This window comes from Carlito syrichta, unplaced genomic scaffold, assembly GCF_000164805.1.
Source record: "Carlito syrichta isolate Samal-C Ts95f unplaced genomic scaffold, Tarsius_syrichta-2.0.1 Scaffold306533, whole genome shotgun sequence".
Taxonomy (NCBI): domain Eukaryota; kingdom Metazoa; phylum Chordata; class Mammalia; order Primates; family Tarsiidae; genus Carlito; species Carlito syrichta.
In genome coordinates, this window is record NW_007250629.1 from 212,435 (window position 1) to 225,689 (window position 13,255).

General features: G+C 41.4%; 1 protein-coding gene across 1 annotated transcript in view; it reads left to right on the plus strand.

Annotated features, from left to right (window-relative positions):
• Positions 1–13,255, plus strand: part of LOC103265405 (protein kinase C-binding protein NELL1-like) — a gene marked incomplete at its 3' end in the record, with an annotated part of 90,520 nt that overhangs the window by 2,481 nt on the left and 74,784 nt on the right. Inside the window, exon 2 of the mRNA XM_008063074.1 lies at positions 6,758–6,886. Coding sequence (XP_008061265.1) covers positions 6,758–6,886 — 129 coding nt within the window. The remainder of the gene's footprint in view (positions 1–6,757; positions 6,887–13,255) is intronic.

Genomic DNA, 13,255 nt, shown 5'->3' on the forward strand with positions numbered 1-13,255 from the left:
GGGGGGGTGTTCGTTCTCTCTGTCTGCTCACTTGACATTTCTTGTGGCTCTGAGGGGCTGTCTGTAGTAGCTTTCTGGGGCAGCCCCATTGATTTTGCCCCCAAACCACCATTTCCATGTCAAACATCTATCCTCTTCTTAGGTAGCAAAAGCTGGCCTGTGATTAGCTTATCGGGATCCAAACAGCCACTTGGAATTTTTTTTTTTTTTGTCAAGTGGGACAATTGTTGTCTGGGCTGTTAACAGTCCTAGATGAAATAAACATGCGGTTCACTTAGTGGCTGCTCAGATATCACCTCCTTTTAATGGAAATGAATAGATGATATCAGACATATTTTAATTAAAGCAAGACTGCAATGCAGAAACCGTTACCTATGAAAAGATCTAATGATAGATGTCATAAGAAGCGCTTAAGTTGCTCCTTGTTGAGAGAACTTTTTTTTAAGTGTAGAAAGTGGAGTCAAGATAGGAGGCGTTGTTCTACAGTTCTTGAAATTGGGGGTTGAAAAATAATTCTGGATATCCCAGTATACCGCTGATAATGAAAATTTAGGAGGCCATAATAGCAGTGATAACACATGATCTCCAATGTTTTGGAGGTGTAACTAACGTAACACTCAGTGAGAGTCCCTTCATTGCTTTCCACTTTGTTTTGGTCACCAGGCTAGGGGGAAGGGAGTACCTGTGACTTCAAAGCCCCAGGCAAGGAGAGAATGCCCTCTGCTGCCGCCTGCTGGAAAGGAGAGATTTTCTTTTTGAAGTCACTCCCAGGCGGTTCATTAATTATGAATTGAATAATGGAGCTGTGAACGTGGCCCCCAGCCTCCATTGATCATGTAAAATATTGGCCGACTTCAAATAGGCATAGAGCATATTCTTCAAGAAAATTGCTTTTGGGGTATTAAGAACCTTTGTAGGTACCCAGGGGCCCAAGTCTGATTAAGTGGTTGTGAAATCCTGTGGTTAAATGAGGTCTTGGAGCATCTTTCTAGCATCATTTTACTCTGCACGGACGAGAGGAAAACAGCTTCTGCCATGGACAATGAGCTGGATTGGATTTGAAGTGAGCCAGACTTTTAGAATGATTTGCTTGGGAGCATAGGCCCAGGACCCCAAAGGTGAACTGCATGGACTTCGTCCCCCCTGCCCCAGCACTCCCTAGGTGGGGCCAAAAACAAGTATGCCTTCCCCAGATCCATGCCTCCTGCTCACTCCCCCCAGGATGAGGCCGTGTGGCTCTATTCTGCACACACTCTATGACCTTGAGGAAGAGATGTGCTGCCTCAGTTTCCTCATCTGCCCTGTAGAGAGCAGTAATAACACATACTGCAAAGGAGTGTTGTGACTTTAGATCAAATCATTTCTCTGTAAGGACTTAGCATGTAATTTGTGTTTAAAACATTCGCCATTACTTATCAATAACAACAATAAATATCATTGTCAAACAGTCAACCAAAGTTTTTATCTGGAAGTTTTGAGAAGGTTGAGCCATGATTTGTGGAAGAAGCATCCTGAGTTGTGGCAAACAGGTGACTGGTTCTTTCGCCATGACAGTGCCCTTGCCCACACTGCACTGAGTGTTCAACATTTTTGGACCCTCGTGCCCCATCCTTCCTAATCCCCTGATGTTACCCCAAGTGATACTTTTTGTTTTCCTGGTGACCAGCAGCAGCAGCAGACACTCTGACTAGGGTGGAAGTTCTGAATCCCAGGGTCTGGTCTCAAGTGCCTCTGTGACATTGACGTGCTGCCCCCAAGGTTTTTAGACTATTTCCTCCCCAGGAGCTTTTTCTCTTGCTTAATTCTAATTTCCAGCTTCAGCCATTTGTAGAACCATTATGTCCAAAGTGGAAAACTTTAATAGCGTTTCCTAGGAAAGGGCAGGCGTGCCATGCTTGGACAAGAAGCAGAAACATTAAAATAAAAAAATTTTTTTTATGGAATCAACACTCATACTACATAAGGTTCAGGAGAGGCCATGGACATGCTGCCTTATTAATAGGATTTCTGATTCCCTAGGCTGTGTGCAAAGTGCTATTCTTTACACACCATGCTATTGGCACGAGGCATTTTCATCCTGAAGGCGACCAATTAAAAGGAGAGAAGAAAACTGTATTCAGAAGCTTAATTGATTTCTTTTCTCTAGTCTTTATGGGATGATTTCATAATAAGAGTGATGCAGTGCTCTTAAAGTCAGAGAAGCCCCTTCACTTGTGAGTTGTGTGTGTGTGTGTGGGGGGGGTGAATATAGATTTAATATATGGATTTTACAGACAAGCCCGGGGGAGAGACTTTTCTAGGTCAAGAAGGTGGAGAGGGGTTGGAGGAAGGAGGCCATCTGTATCTTTAGTATGATTGCAGTGGACTCGAGGACTGCAGAACTAGTGGCCTGCAGAACTAGTCTTATCTAAAACAGATGAAGCAAACCCTAGCTGGACACCAACTGTAGACCTGACTGAGGTGTGGGAGTGTTGATACGAGGGAGGATCAACAAAAAACCCAGAATTATCTTTTTGGAGGGCAATAGTACATTCGGAATTTGTTCTCCTGGATCAACCACAGTTTTTATCTGGAAGTTCTGAGAAGATTGCATCATGATTTGTGGAAGAAGCACTCTGAGTTGTGGCAAACAGGTGACTGGTTCTTTCACCATGACAATGCCCTTGCCCACACCGCACTGAGTGTTCAGCATTTTGGACCCAGTCTGGCATGACTCCTGTGCCTCATCCTCCCTAATCTGCCGATGTTACCCCAGAATGTTTTTTGCTTCCCTGGATGAAAAAAGTTCTCAAAGGGAAATGTTTTTCCAATGTGGAAAAGGTGAAACCAAAAATGGCAGAAGCACTAAAAGACATCAAAATGGACGAGTTCAAAAACTGTTTTGAGCAGTGGAAAAAGCATCTCAATAGGAGCATTGCATCAGATGGAGAGTACTTTGTAGGTGACTGAGGATTAGACATATAAGAATAAACACATAATTTTCTATAAATAAATTCCAGGCTTTTTTGGGTTCTCCCTCTTTTAGTTACCTGTGAGACCTCACGAGTCTGGGAGACATTCCCATTTTATGACTGAGGAAACTGAGGCTCTGGTAAGTGAAATGATTTTCCCAAGAGTACAAAGTTAGTAGGGGAAGAGACTGGACTGAAATTGGCTCTCAGCTTAGTGTTGTGGAAGCAACACTTTCTGTATTGAGGGTGCTATGCTCTCATTTGGAGGTGAGGACTCCAAAGGATATAACTGGATGTTCTACCAGTTCTGCAGAGTCTGGGTCTTTTTAGGCTTGTCCAATTGCAAGGCCCCTAGTCTGGGAGATTTGAATGTCTTAAGGATGACCATAATAGAAAGTCTTTAAGCATTGGTCAATATTGCCACAATTATGTTGCATAACAAACAACTCAAAACTCAGTGGCTTGAAGCTACAGTCATTGATTATGGTTGTCTGTAGGTTGGATTGGTGTTGACTTATCTAGTCTGGGTTTGATAAAGCTTGATTCCAAACTCAGGTAGGCTGCTTGTTCCACCTGTCTCAGTCTTCTTGGATCAGTGGGCCAGCAGGACCCCGTTCTTCTCATCAGGATGTAGAAGGACAAGTGAACAAGCCCCATCGTGCAAGCATATTGATGCCTCTGCTTGTGTAATGTCACTAACATCCTGAAGGCCAAAACAAGTTATACAGCTGAGCTCAAATTCAAGAGATGGGGAACTTCACTCTCCTGATAGTGGAGAGAGCTGCAAAGCCACATACCAAAGGTTGCAGATATGGGAAGGGTAAAGATTTGAGGTTAATTATTCAGTTAGCCATAGTTCCTTTTAGAAATTTTCCTTAGCCTGCACGCTCTCCTGTCCTCTCATGGCATCCCCAGGTGTATAGATTGTCCTGAGGTCATTGCATCCAAAACATTGATCATGCACCAACTCATGAGGTCATTAGTCAGTCCCTAAATTCAGAACCTGTGCAAGTTACTGGAGTCAAAGGGATGCTTCCTCTCTTCTTGCATCCAGCTAAGAACACATTTCCTAGACCACTTTCCAAATTACTGGACTGAGAAAGACCAGCTTGGCTCTCCTGTGAGATTTAAATTCTGCCGTATAGATGTAGAACACTATAGATCAAACTGAAATATGAGTTCCTTGCCTGTCTTTTCAAGGTGATCACAGAACGGCTGGCATCTGAACTCACTTGGAGAAAAACACCACCTGTCTCACTCTTGCCTCTGAAGGCTCTTGCCTCTGAAGCCCACCTAGCTCAGCCCTTCTCTGCACAGAGTAGGCACTTGATAGCCTTTGTGAATTGGGTTTGTGAGATGAGCACTGTCAGGCAGGTAGGATGGAAACTTAAAGTTAGGCCACATTTAAAATGTAAGAGCATATCACATCTCTCTTCTCCTGAATCATAAACCCTAAAACCCTCCAGTGATATCTCATCAGCATTAGAATAACATCCCAACTCCTTGTGGGTCTGACTTGCGCCTATTCCCGGCCTCATTTTCTGCTACTCCTGCCCACCCTATTCTGTTCCAGCCATCATAGCCTCTGTTCCTTGAACACTCCAAGTTTGTTCCTGGTTTGCATGGACTGCTCTGTGCATGTGGAAAGCTTCTTCCCACCTCATCTTGCCTCAGTGAGTCATCCAGGTTTCAGCTCAAAAGAACCTCCCCCAACTTTCCTTTCTAAAGTAGGCCCCCCACCCCGTTCAAGTTACTTTACATCCCATCACTCTGTTTTATTTTCTTCACAGCATGTATTGTCATCTCAAATTATCTTATTTATTTGTTTACTTGTTTGCTTTTTGTCATCTCCCCACCTCTCCCTGCCCCAGGAATGCAAGCCCTGTGAGTCCATCTTCAGTGCTTAGCATTGTGTATGTTATGTAGTAAGCAGTAGTAATATCTGCTGAAAAAAATTACTAAATGAATGAATGAATGCAGAATGAATGGAAGGAAGAGTTGTCTTTGGGTAAACTGGTCCCATAACTGGCTACATTTGGAAGGGGGCAACTTAAACCTTCAGTTCTGGGGACAAAGGGAAGCCTGACAAAAACTGAGAAGGCAGTTGCTGGGTGCAGTGACTCATACCTGTAATCCCAGCACCGTGAGAAGCTGAGGTGGGAAGATTGCTTGAGACCAGGAGAACTTGTCTCTACAAAAAAAAAAGGAAAAAAAAAAAGAAAAGAAAAAAAGCCAGGCGGGGTGATGTGCCCCTGTAGTCCCAGCTACTTGGGAGGTTGAGGCAGAAGGATCATCTGAGCCCAAGGGGTGGAGGCTGTGGTGAGCTGTGATCATGCCACTGTAATCCAGCCTGGGTGACAGAGTGAGACTCCAACTAAAAATAAACAAATAAATAAATAAAATAGAAAAAAATGAGAAGGCAGTTATATATACTATGCCTTCAACTTAACCTTTTATCTGCCTTGGCAATGACAGGTTTCAGCTCCAAAGAGGTCTTTCTGACCAACATCTGCTGACAGAAGCCTAAATTACTGCACTGGTTTCTGCTTCCTAACCGGAAGGCAGGTTTTCTTCCTCAAGTCTGTAGGGCCTGGAGTGAAGGTGGGGGGACAGATGAGGTGGGAAGAACTCGTGATGCCCTGATGCACATCACTCAGTGGGAGAAAGCTCTCCAAATCTTGCCTCAGTGACTGCATTACCATCAGACGAAAGTTGACAGCTGTTGCTGATTAAAACATTTCCAACTGCGCAATCAGAACTGCACTATTGAGATGCTAAGTGTAGATAGACACAGCCTTTATGAATGGATTAAACACAGTCCCTTAGAGTGATCTGTAGCCTTATTACTATAGGTGGTTGGAAGTCACTTTGCCCTCATGGAAGAATAACTCCACAGTACACCCCTGGGTGAGAGACATCCTAAAGGATTTGTCTTTCTCAGACAAGGGAGTAGGAGGCTCAGGGCCATGTTTCTCTGCACTGAGGTTCTCTCACAAGAGTTGTATGGGTATCTAGCTTTCCATCCAGACATGGATGGAAATATACATCCATTTTTCCAGGAGTTCTCCTTCCTGGTCAGTCCCTCTGCCACCCTTCTCTGACAGGGACTAGGGTCCCTCTCTATTTGCTTCCTCCTTATGACAGGTGGGTATGCCTGGTTAATTAGGGAACACTCTGTGGAAATGTCTACTGGCAGTGGTGGTGTTGCCAGACTTTTCTACATCTGTCTCTGAGGCAGGTAGATCAGGGCCACAATTTTGTATGCACAGTCCTCAAATTTAAAAAAGCTTGAAAACTCTATGTTTTTTTCATAATTCACCTGACAGCAGAACCTATCCTGAGTTGAACTCATTTCATGACAAAATTTGACCTAAACTGACCTAAGCTTTATTTATGCCAATGAGAGAAATATGTCATACTTTTTGCTCTAAAAATATTGTATTTGATTGTGGGGTGCCGATTTAGACTTTACGCTGAAGGTGTTACATAAAATGTAGTATATTGGCCCTCTTCCCTTTCTAACATATGACCCATTCTGAATCTTGAAATGTTGTCCAGGGGTTTTAGATAGGAGACTATCAATCTATAATGAAAAGTGGGGGTGAGGAAAGGTGTAAAAAATAAAATGTCAATAGGGTGGTGGGGCAAAGAGTTGCTTTCCTTTTCCTTTCAGGAAGAGAGACTCTTGAAGCACTCATCATTCACTTCCTTGAATTCCCTGCCTTTCCCTGCCCCTGGAATCTCTGCCCCATATTGCTACTAGTAGTCTGCGCTTTAAGCCATAACAGCTCTGTCTTTCTTTCCAGTGGTAGGCTTTGGGATGGATCCTGACCTTCAGATGGATATTATCTCTGAGTTTGACCTTGTGAACACCACCATTGGAGTCACTCAGGTGTCTGGAATGCACAATGCCAGCAAAGCATTTTTATTTCAAGGTAAAGGTACCTCCTTCTTTGATGGGGGCAGAGATTGGGTGGGGGGAGAGTTTGTCTGGAGAGTGCTCATCTGGTGTGTATTTGTCTAGGGATCACCTTTGCTATTTTTCTTGTGGTATTATCCTGAATGTTCAGATGTGCAGGGGTATTCTGAAGATAGGAGGAAGATATTAGAGGGCATGATGGTAAACTGTTTGGTTTGGAAGTAAAATATTTCTTGATGATTTTGATGGGGATCTAAAGTAAAATGAATTTGTAAAACCTTAAAAGTCGCCGGCCATATTATTGTTACAGGATATTTCATTAGCTATTACCTATATTTTTACCTATACCTATACTTATATCTGTATCTGTATCTTTCATCTAATGGGTAGGCTGTGAGCACAGAGGATGTCTTATGGCTACATTCTTTTTGGGGTATAGTTTCTTGATTCTGTTCATTATAAACTTGTCTACAATTCACTAAATTATTCAATAAGCATTTATAGAGGCAGTGCAGTGTGGTTCTTAGAAGCATAGTATCTTAGTCCATTTATTGTTATTTATAACAGAATACTTGAAACTGAGTAATTTTTAAATAACACAAATTTATTTCTTGTGGTTATGGGGGCTGATAAGTCCAAGGTTGAGGGGTTGCATCTGGTAAGGGCCATCTTGCTGGTGGGGAAGCTACACAGAGTCCCAAGGCAGCTCAGGGCATTACATGGTGAGGAGGCTGAGTATATGAGTTCATGTCTCTTTCCCTGTTCTTGGAAATCATGAGTCCCATTTCTTCATTATATTAATGATTATATACATGTGTGTATATATATATATACACACACACACACATATACATGCATACATATTTATATGTTAATTATATACCATATTAATGGAATAACTCATTAATCCATAAATGGACTAATCCACTTATAAGGGCAGAGCTTGCATGACCCAATCACCCAGTAAAAGTTCCACCTTTCAATACTGCCACATTGGGGATTAAATTTCAAAATGAGTTTTAGAGGGACTACATATTCAAACCATAGCATGTGTACTCTGGAGTCCTATTGCCTGGGTTCAAATTCCAACCTTGCCACTTGCTGACTTGGAAACTTTGGGCAGCTACTTATCCTTTCTGTGCCTCAGTATCCTCATCTGAAATAATATTCCATATCTCATGGGGTTATTACATGGATTAGAGGTGCTAATCTATTAAAGTGATTGAAACAGTGCCTGGTACACAGCAAATGCTTAATAAGTACTAGTTATTATTATGGAATTCTTGCTGTATACGAGGCAAAATACTAATAACTGGGTTACCACTAAGAGTAAGTAAGATAGATCTGGCTCCCACTCTGAAATATAATGAGGGCAACAGTCATTACACAAGTATTTTTGAATTACAGTTGCTATGCTGACAATGAAGGGATGTATAACCTGACAAATTACAAGTAGTACAAGGATTTCTGATTTAATTGGGGTGGGAGATGGTGGTAGTCAGGGAAAGGCTACCTTGAAATGGTGTGTCTTAGCTTGTTTGTGCTGTTATAAGAGAATATCATAAACTGGGTAATTTATAAACAGCAAGAATTTGTTTCTCACAATTCTGGTGGCTGGGAAGTCCAAGATAAAGGCATCTGCAGGTTTTGTTTCTGGTGAGAATTGGCTCTCTTTGCTTCCAGGATAACATCTTGTTACTAAGTCCTCTGGAAGAGATGGATGCTGTGTCCTCATATGATGGGGGGCAAAAACCAACCAACCAACCAACCAACCAACCAACCAACCAACCAACCAACCAACCAACCAAACAAGTCTAGCTATTTCCCCCAAGCCCTTTATAAGGACACTAGTTCCTTCACAAGGGCAGAACCCTCATCACTTACTGTTGCACTGGAGATTAAGTTTCAAGTTGAATTTTGAAGGAACACAGATATTCAGAACATAGCAAAGTGGTATGTCAGCAGAGACTTAAAACAATTAATAGAAAGCCTGATGTAAGTAGGGCGGGGGATCAGAGCATTCTGGGCAAAGAAATTGTATATATAAAGGTCTTAGGGCAAAAACCAACAAAAAGACATCTAGCTTGGTTGAAGGGTAGTGTGTGACTGGAGAGGTAGACAAGGGCTGGGTTACATTGGACCCTGTTGACCAAACTGATGTTCTGCTGATATATGTGTGGTTTGTGTGTATGGATGATTTATGGCCAGTGTCCATTCTGATAGGTGGGAGGTCATGTACTTGTCGTTAACTTGTAAGTATCACTCTTGTCTGTAGGTCACATTAATGACCTTGTACTTTACTCTCAGAGGAGTGGGGCCTTTGTAGAGTTTTAAGCAGGAGAGTGAATTTATCAGATACAGTAGTAAGACAGTCTGAATATTTCTCTATGAAAATGCCTGGCAGTATTCTTTCTAACTCAGCCTTTTATGAAGATGACAAGAGGATTATTTTAGGAGGACTGAACCAACATTATGGAATGAGATTTACGTATTTACTATGTAGATAACTTAAGCCTTGTTAATGATATATAACAGATCTACAGATATTATGTATTGATATATAACAAGACTATGGGTATATTAATTTCCACTTGCTTTTTACTAAGGAATTGGTGAAATATGTAAATTGAGTATGGTGAAAAAACTGGACTATTTTTCTTTTTGCATTGTGTGATGTTTGCTTCATCATTGTTGAGAGTCCATGACATTCTTGATCTGAGCAAGGCTACTGACACTCTGTCAACAGAGTTGCTGTGGAAACTTGGCTTGTCTGTAAGCTTCAGGAGTGCAAGAGTCTTGCCAATCTGACCTAGATACTTCTAGATCCTCAGGGCCAACTGTTATGCATGAAACATAGCAGGTGATTAATAAACATTTTCTTCTATCCAAGGACCCTATAAAATGCTTGCTACTTGCTTTACTTTACTATTCATTTATTAATTCATTCATTCCACAAGTGTGCCTTCCCGGGCTGGAGCTCTACGCTCTTAAGTATGTGTCCTCTGTGTCAGCAGCTCCCTCTGGGGTATCTGCTAGGCTGCAAAAACTGGGAGGGAGTCATAGCTTCTTTGGTAGAAAGAGTAATTCATAATGCAACTTTGACTGAGGAGGCCTTTCCCTTATGTCCTTATCCCTTATGATTATACTATGCTCACCTTGACAATCCAGGATAATCTTCACATCTCAAGATCTGCAACTTAATCACATCTGCAGAGTCCTTACTGCCATTAAAGATAAAGTATTTTTTATTTTTTGGAGCCATTATTCTGCTTACCACAAAGTTTGCCTTCTGGCCCCCAAAGATTCATGTCTGTTCCATCTTCATAAAAGTCTTAATCCATTATAGCAACAGCTCAAAGATTAAAATCTTCTCTAATCTGAGCTGAAAACTTCCAAATCTCATTATCTAAGTAATCTAAATCAGAGTATGTGTGAGACCCTGGATATTATTTGTTTTGGGAAAAAAAATTCTCTCCATTATGGACCTAAAAAAAAACCCAAGTAATCTGCTTCCAAAATACAATGGTGGGACAAGAACAGGATACTTTGGAACTTTCCTTTTCAAAAGGGAGGGAATCGAAAGAAGAAAGGGGTACTGGTCCCTAACAAATTTGAAATCCAAGAGTTCAACTCCATTGGGTTTCAAGTCTTGAAAATAATTCTCTGTGGTTCTGGCTTTGCCATCTGGGTTTGTGATTCATTGCTCTGAGACATCTTCCTTTTTCATGACCGATAGCATGTGTTGCTGTCGAGTATGTTATTAGCCTGTTTCTGGCTTGCAGAATTTTGGTGGGTTGTCAGCGCTCTTTGCCTTTGTCCTCTCTCAGTCTCCTTTGGTCCATGTTGGTAGTGTTTCTGTTGGTGAGATGGTCTCAAGATCTTTGAAGGTCTCCCGTCTATTCGACAAGAAGCTTATCCACTGACCTTTTCTAGATAATCTTGTCTTTTTTCCTGACTGCTACTGAGATGGTTGAAGGGGATCCATGAATCACACTCCTGAACTCTACAAAGAGGCCTTTGGGTGGTTGATTCTGATCTTTTGATCCTTCCAACATACTAGCAAAAGGTTGTTTAACCTTGATTGTAGAGCAGGGTTTCCAGATGATAATTCTCCTTTTATTGTCTTTTGCAATCTGGATAAACTGGGGATTCCCTGAGTCACCAAATTAGAATCCTTTTTTGCTTAACAGCTCTTCTCTCAATCTCTGTCTTTTCTCTCGCTTTTTACTGTTAGCAGCAAGAAGAAAACCAGGCTGTCCTTTCAACCCTTTGCTTGCAAATCTTCTCACCTAATCCAAGTTTATTTACAAGTTTTGTTTTCCATATAACCAGAGGACAAGAAACAGCTAAACTTTCTACCACTATATAACAAGGCTCCTCTATCTTTGAATATTCAATAATATGTCCTTCATTTCCCTTTAAGCTCTGACTGAGATGGGAGTATTTAAAAAAAATATTTTAGCTGTGTGCAGTGGCTTGCCTCTGTAATCCCAGCATTTTGGGAAGCTGAGGCGAGAGGATTACTTGAGTCCAGGAGTTCGAGACCAGCCTGGGCACAATATATTTTGTGCATAGAGTCAAGCAATACCTTGACTCTACAAAAAATAAAAAAAAAGTAGCCAGGCATGGTGATGCACATGTCTGTAATTCCAGTACTTTGGGACACTGAGGCGAGAGGATTGCTTGAACCCAGGAGTTTGAGACCAGACTGGGCACAATATATTTTGTGTGCCCAAAGTGATACCTTGACTCTACAAACAAACACACAAAAAATTAGCCAGTGTGGTGATGCCCACCTGTAGTCCCAGCTGTTGGGGAGACTGACGTGGAAGGATCACCTGAGCCCAGGAGGTCAAGGCTACGTGAGCATGCCACTGCACTATAGCCTGAGTGACAGAATAAGACCTTGAATCAAAAAAAGTTATTTTACATTTAGGGGTCCATGTGCAGGGTGTATTGTGTCATGCTAGGATTTGGGCTTCTACTGAACCCATCACCCAAATAGTGAACATAGTACCCCATAGTTAATTTTTCAACCCTTCTCCTTGTTCCTCTCTTGCCTTTTGGAGTCCCCAGTGTTTATTGTTTCCATCTTTATGTCCTTGTGTACCCATTGTTTAGCTCTGACTTCTAAGTGAGAACATGTGGTGTTTGTTTTCTGTTTTTATTTTAATTTTTTTATTTTAAAGATGTGGGATACAATTCAGGGTTAGGTATACCTTTGTGGATGAGGTGTGCCCCCCTCCCCTGGCATTTTCCCACTACTGCCAATCCTTTTCTTATAGTATTATGATAATTATTTAAGGTCCACTTATGAGTGAGAACATGTGGTACTCAGTTCTTTGTTTCTGTGAAAGATCACTCACTATTATAGACTCTAAGTCCATCCAAGTTGTTGCGAAGTTCAGAATTTTGTCCTTCTTTATGGCTGTGTAGTATTCCATAGTGTATATGTACCACATTTTTTTTTGTCCAGTCCTTTTTCGAGGGGCAGCACGGTTGGTTCCATTTTTTGCTATTGTGAATAATGTTGCAACAAACATGCGGGCACAGGTATCTTTTTCATAGAGTGATTTGTGTTCCTCTGTGTATATTTCCAGAAGGGGGATTGTGGCATTGTATGGAAGGTCGATTTTTAGATCTTTTAGGAGTCGCCAAACTGTTTTCCACAGAGGTTGTACTAATTTGCACTCCCACCAACAGTGTAGAAGTACTCCTTTTTCGCCACATCCTCTCCCGCATCAGTTGTTTTTTGAGTTATTGATGAAGTCATCCTGACTGGAGTTAGGGGGTATCTCGGTATGGTTTTAATTTGCCTTGTTTTGATGACTAGTGAGGCTGAACATTTTTAAAAAATGTATCTGTGGGTTGCTCATATGTCTTCTTTTGAGAAATGTCTATTCATATCTTTTGCCCACTTCATAATGGTGCTGTTTGTTTTTTTCTTTTTGGCATGTTTGAGTTCCTTGTAGATCTTAGATGTTATACCTTTGTCAGATGTACAGTTGGCAAATATTTTTTTCTAGTCTGTGGTCTGTCTCTCCACTCCCTTTATGGTTTCTTTGACTTTGCAGAAGCTAGTCAGTTTGATGAGGTCCCACTTGTCTATCTTATCTCTTATGGCATGGGCACTTGGGGTTTTAATCAGGAATTGGTTGACAGTTCCAATTTCCATAAGTGCTCTCCTGCATTTTCTAAGGTTCTTATAGTTCGAGGTTTTATGTTTACCACCATTTAGAGTTGATTTTTGTGTATGGTGATAAGTAGGGGTCTTGTTTTAATCTTCTGCAGAACATGCAGTATTTGATTTTCTGTTTTTGCATTAATTTACTCAGAGTAATGTCCTCCAGCTGCATTCATGGTGCAAAAGACATGATTTCATTCT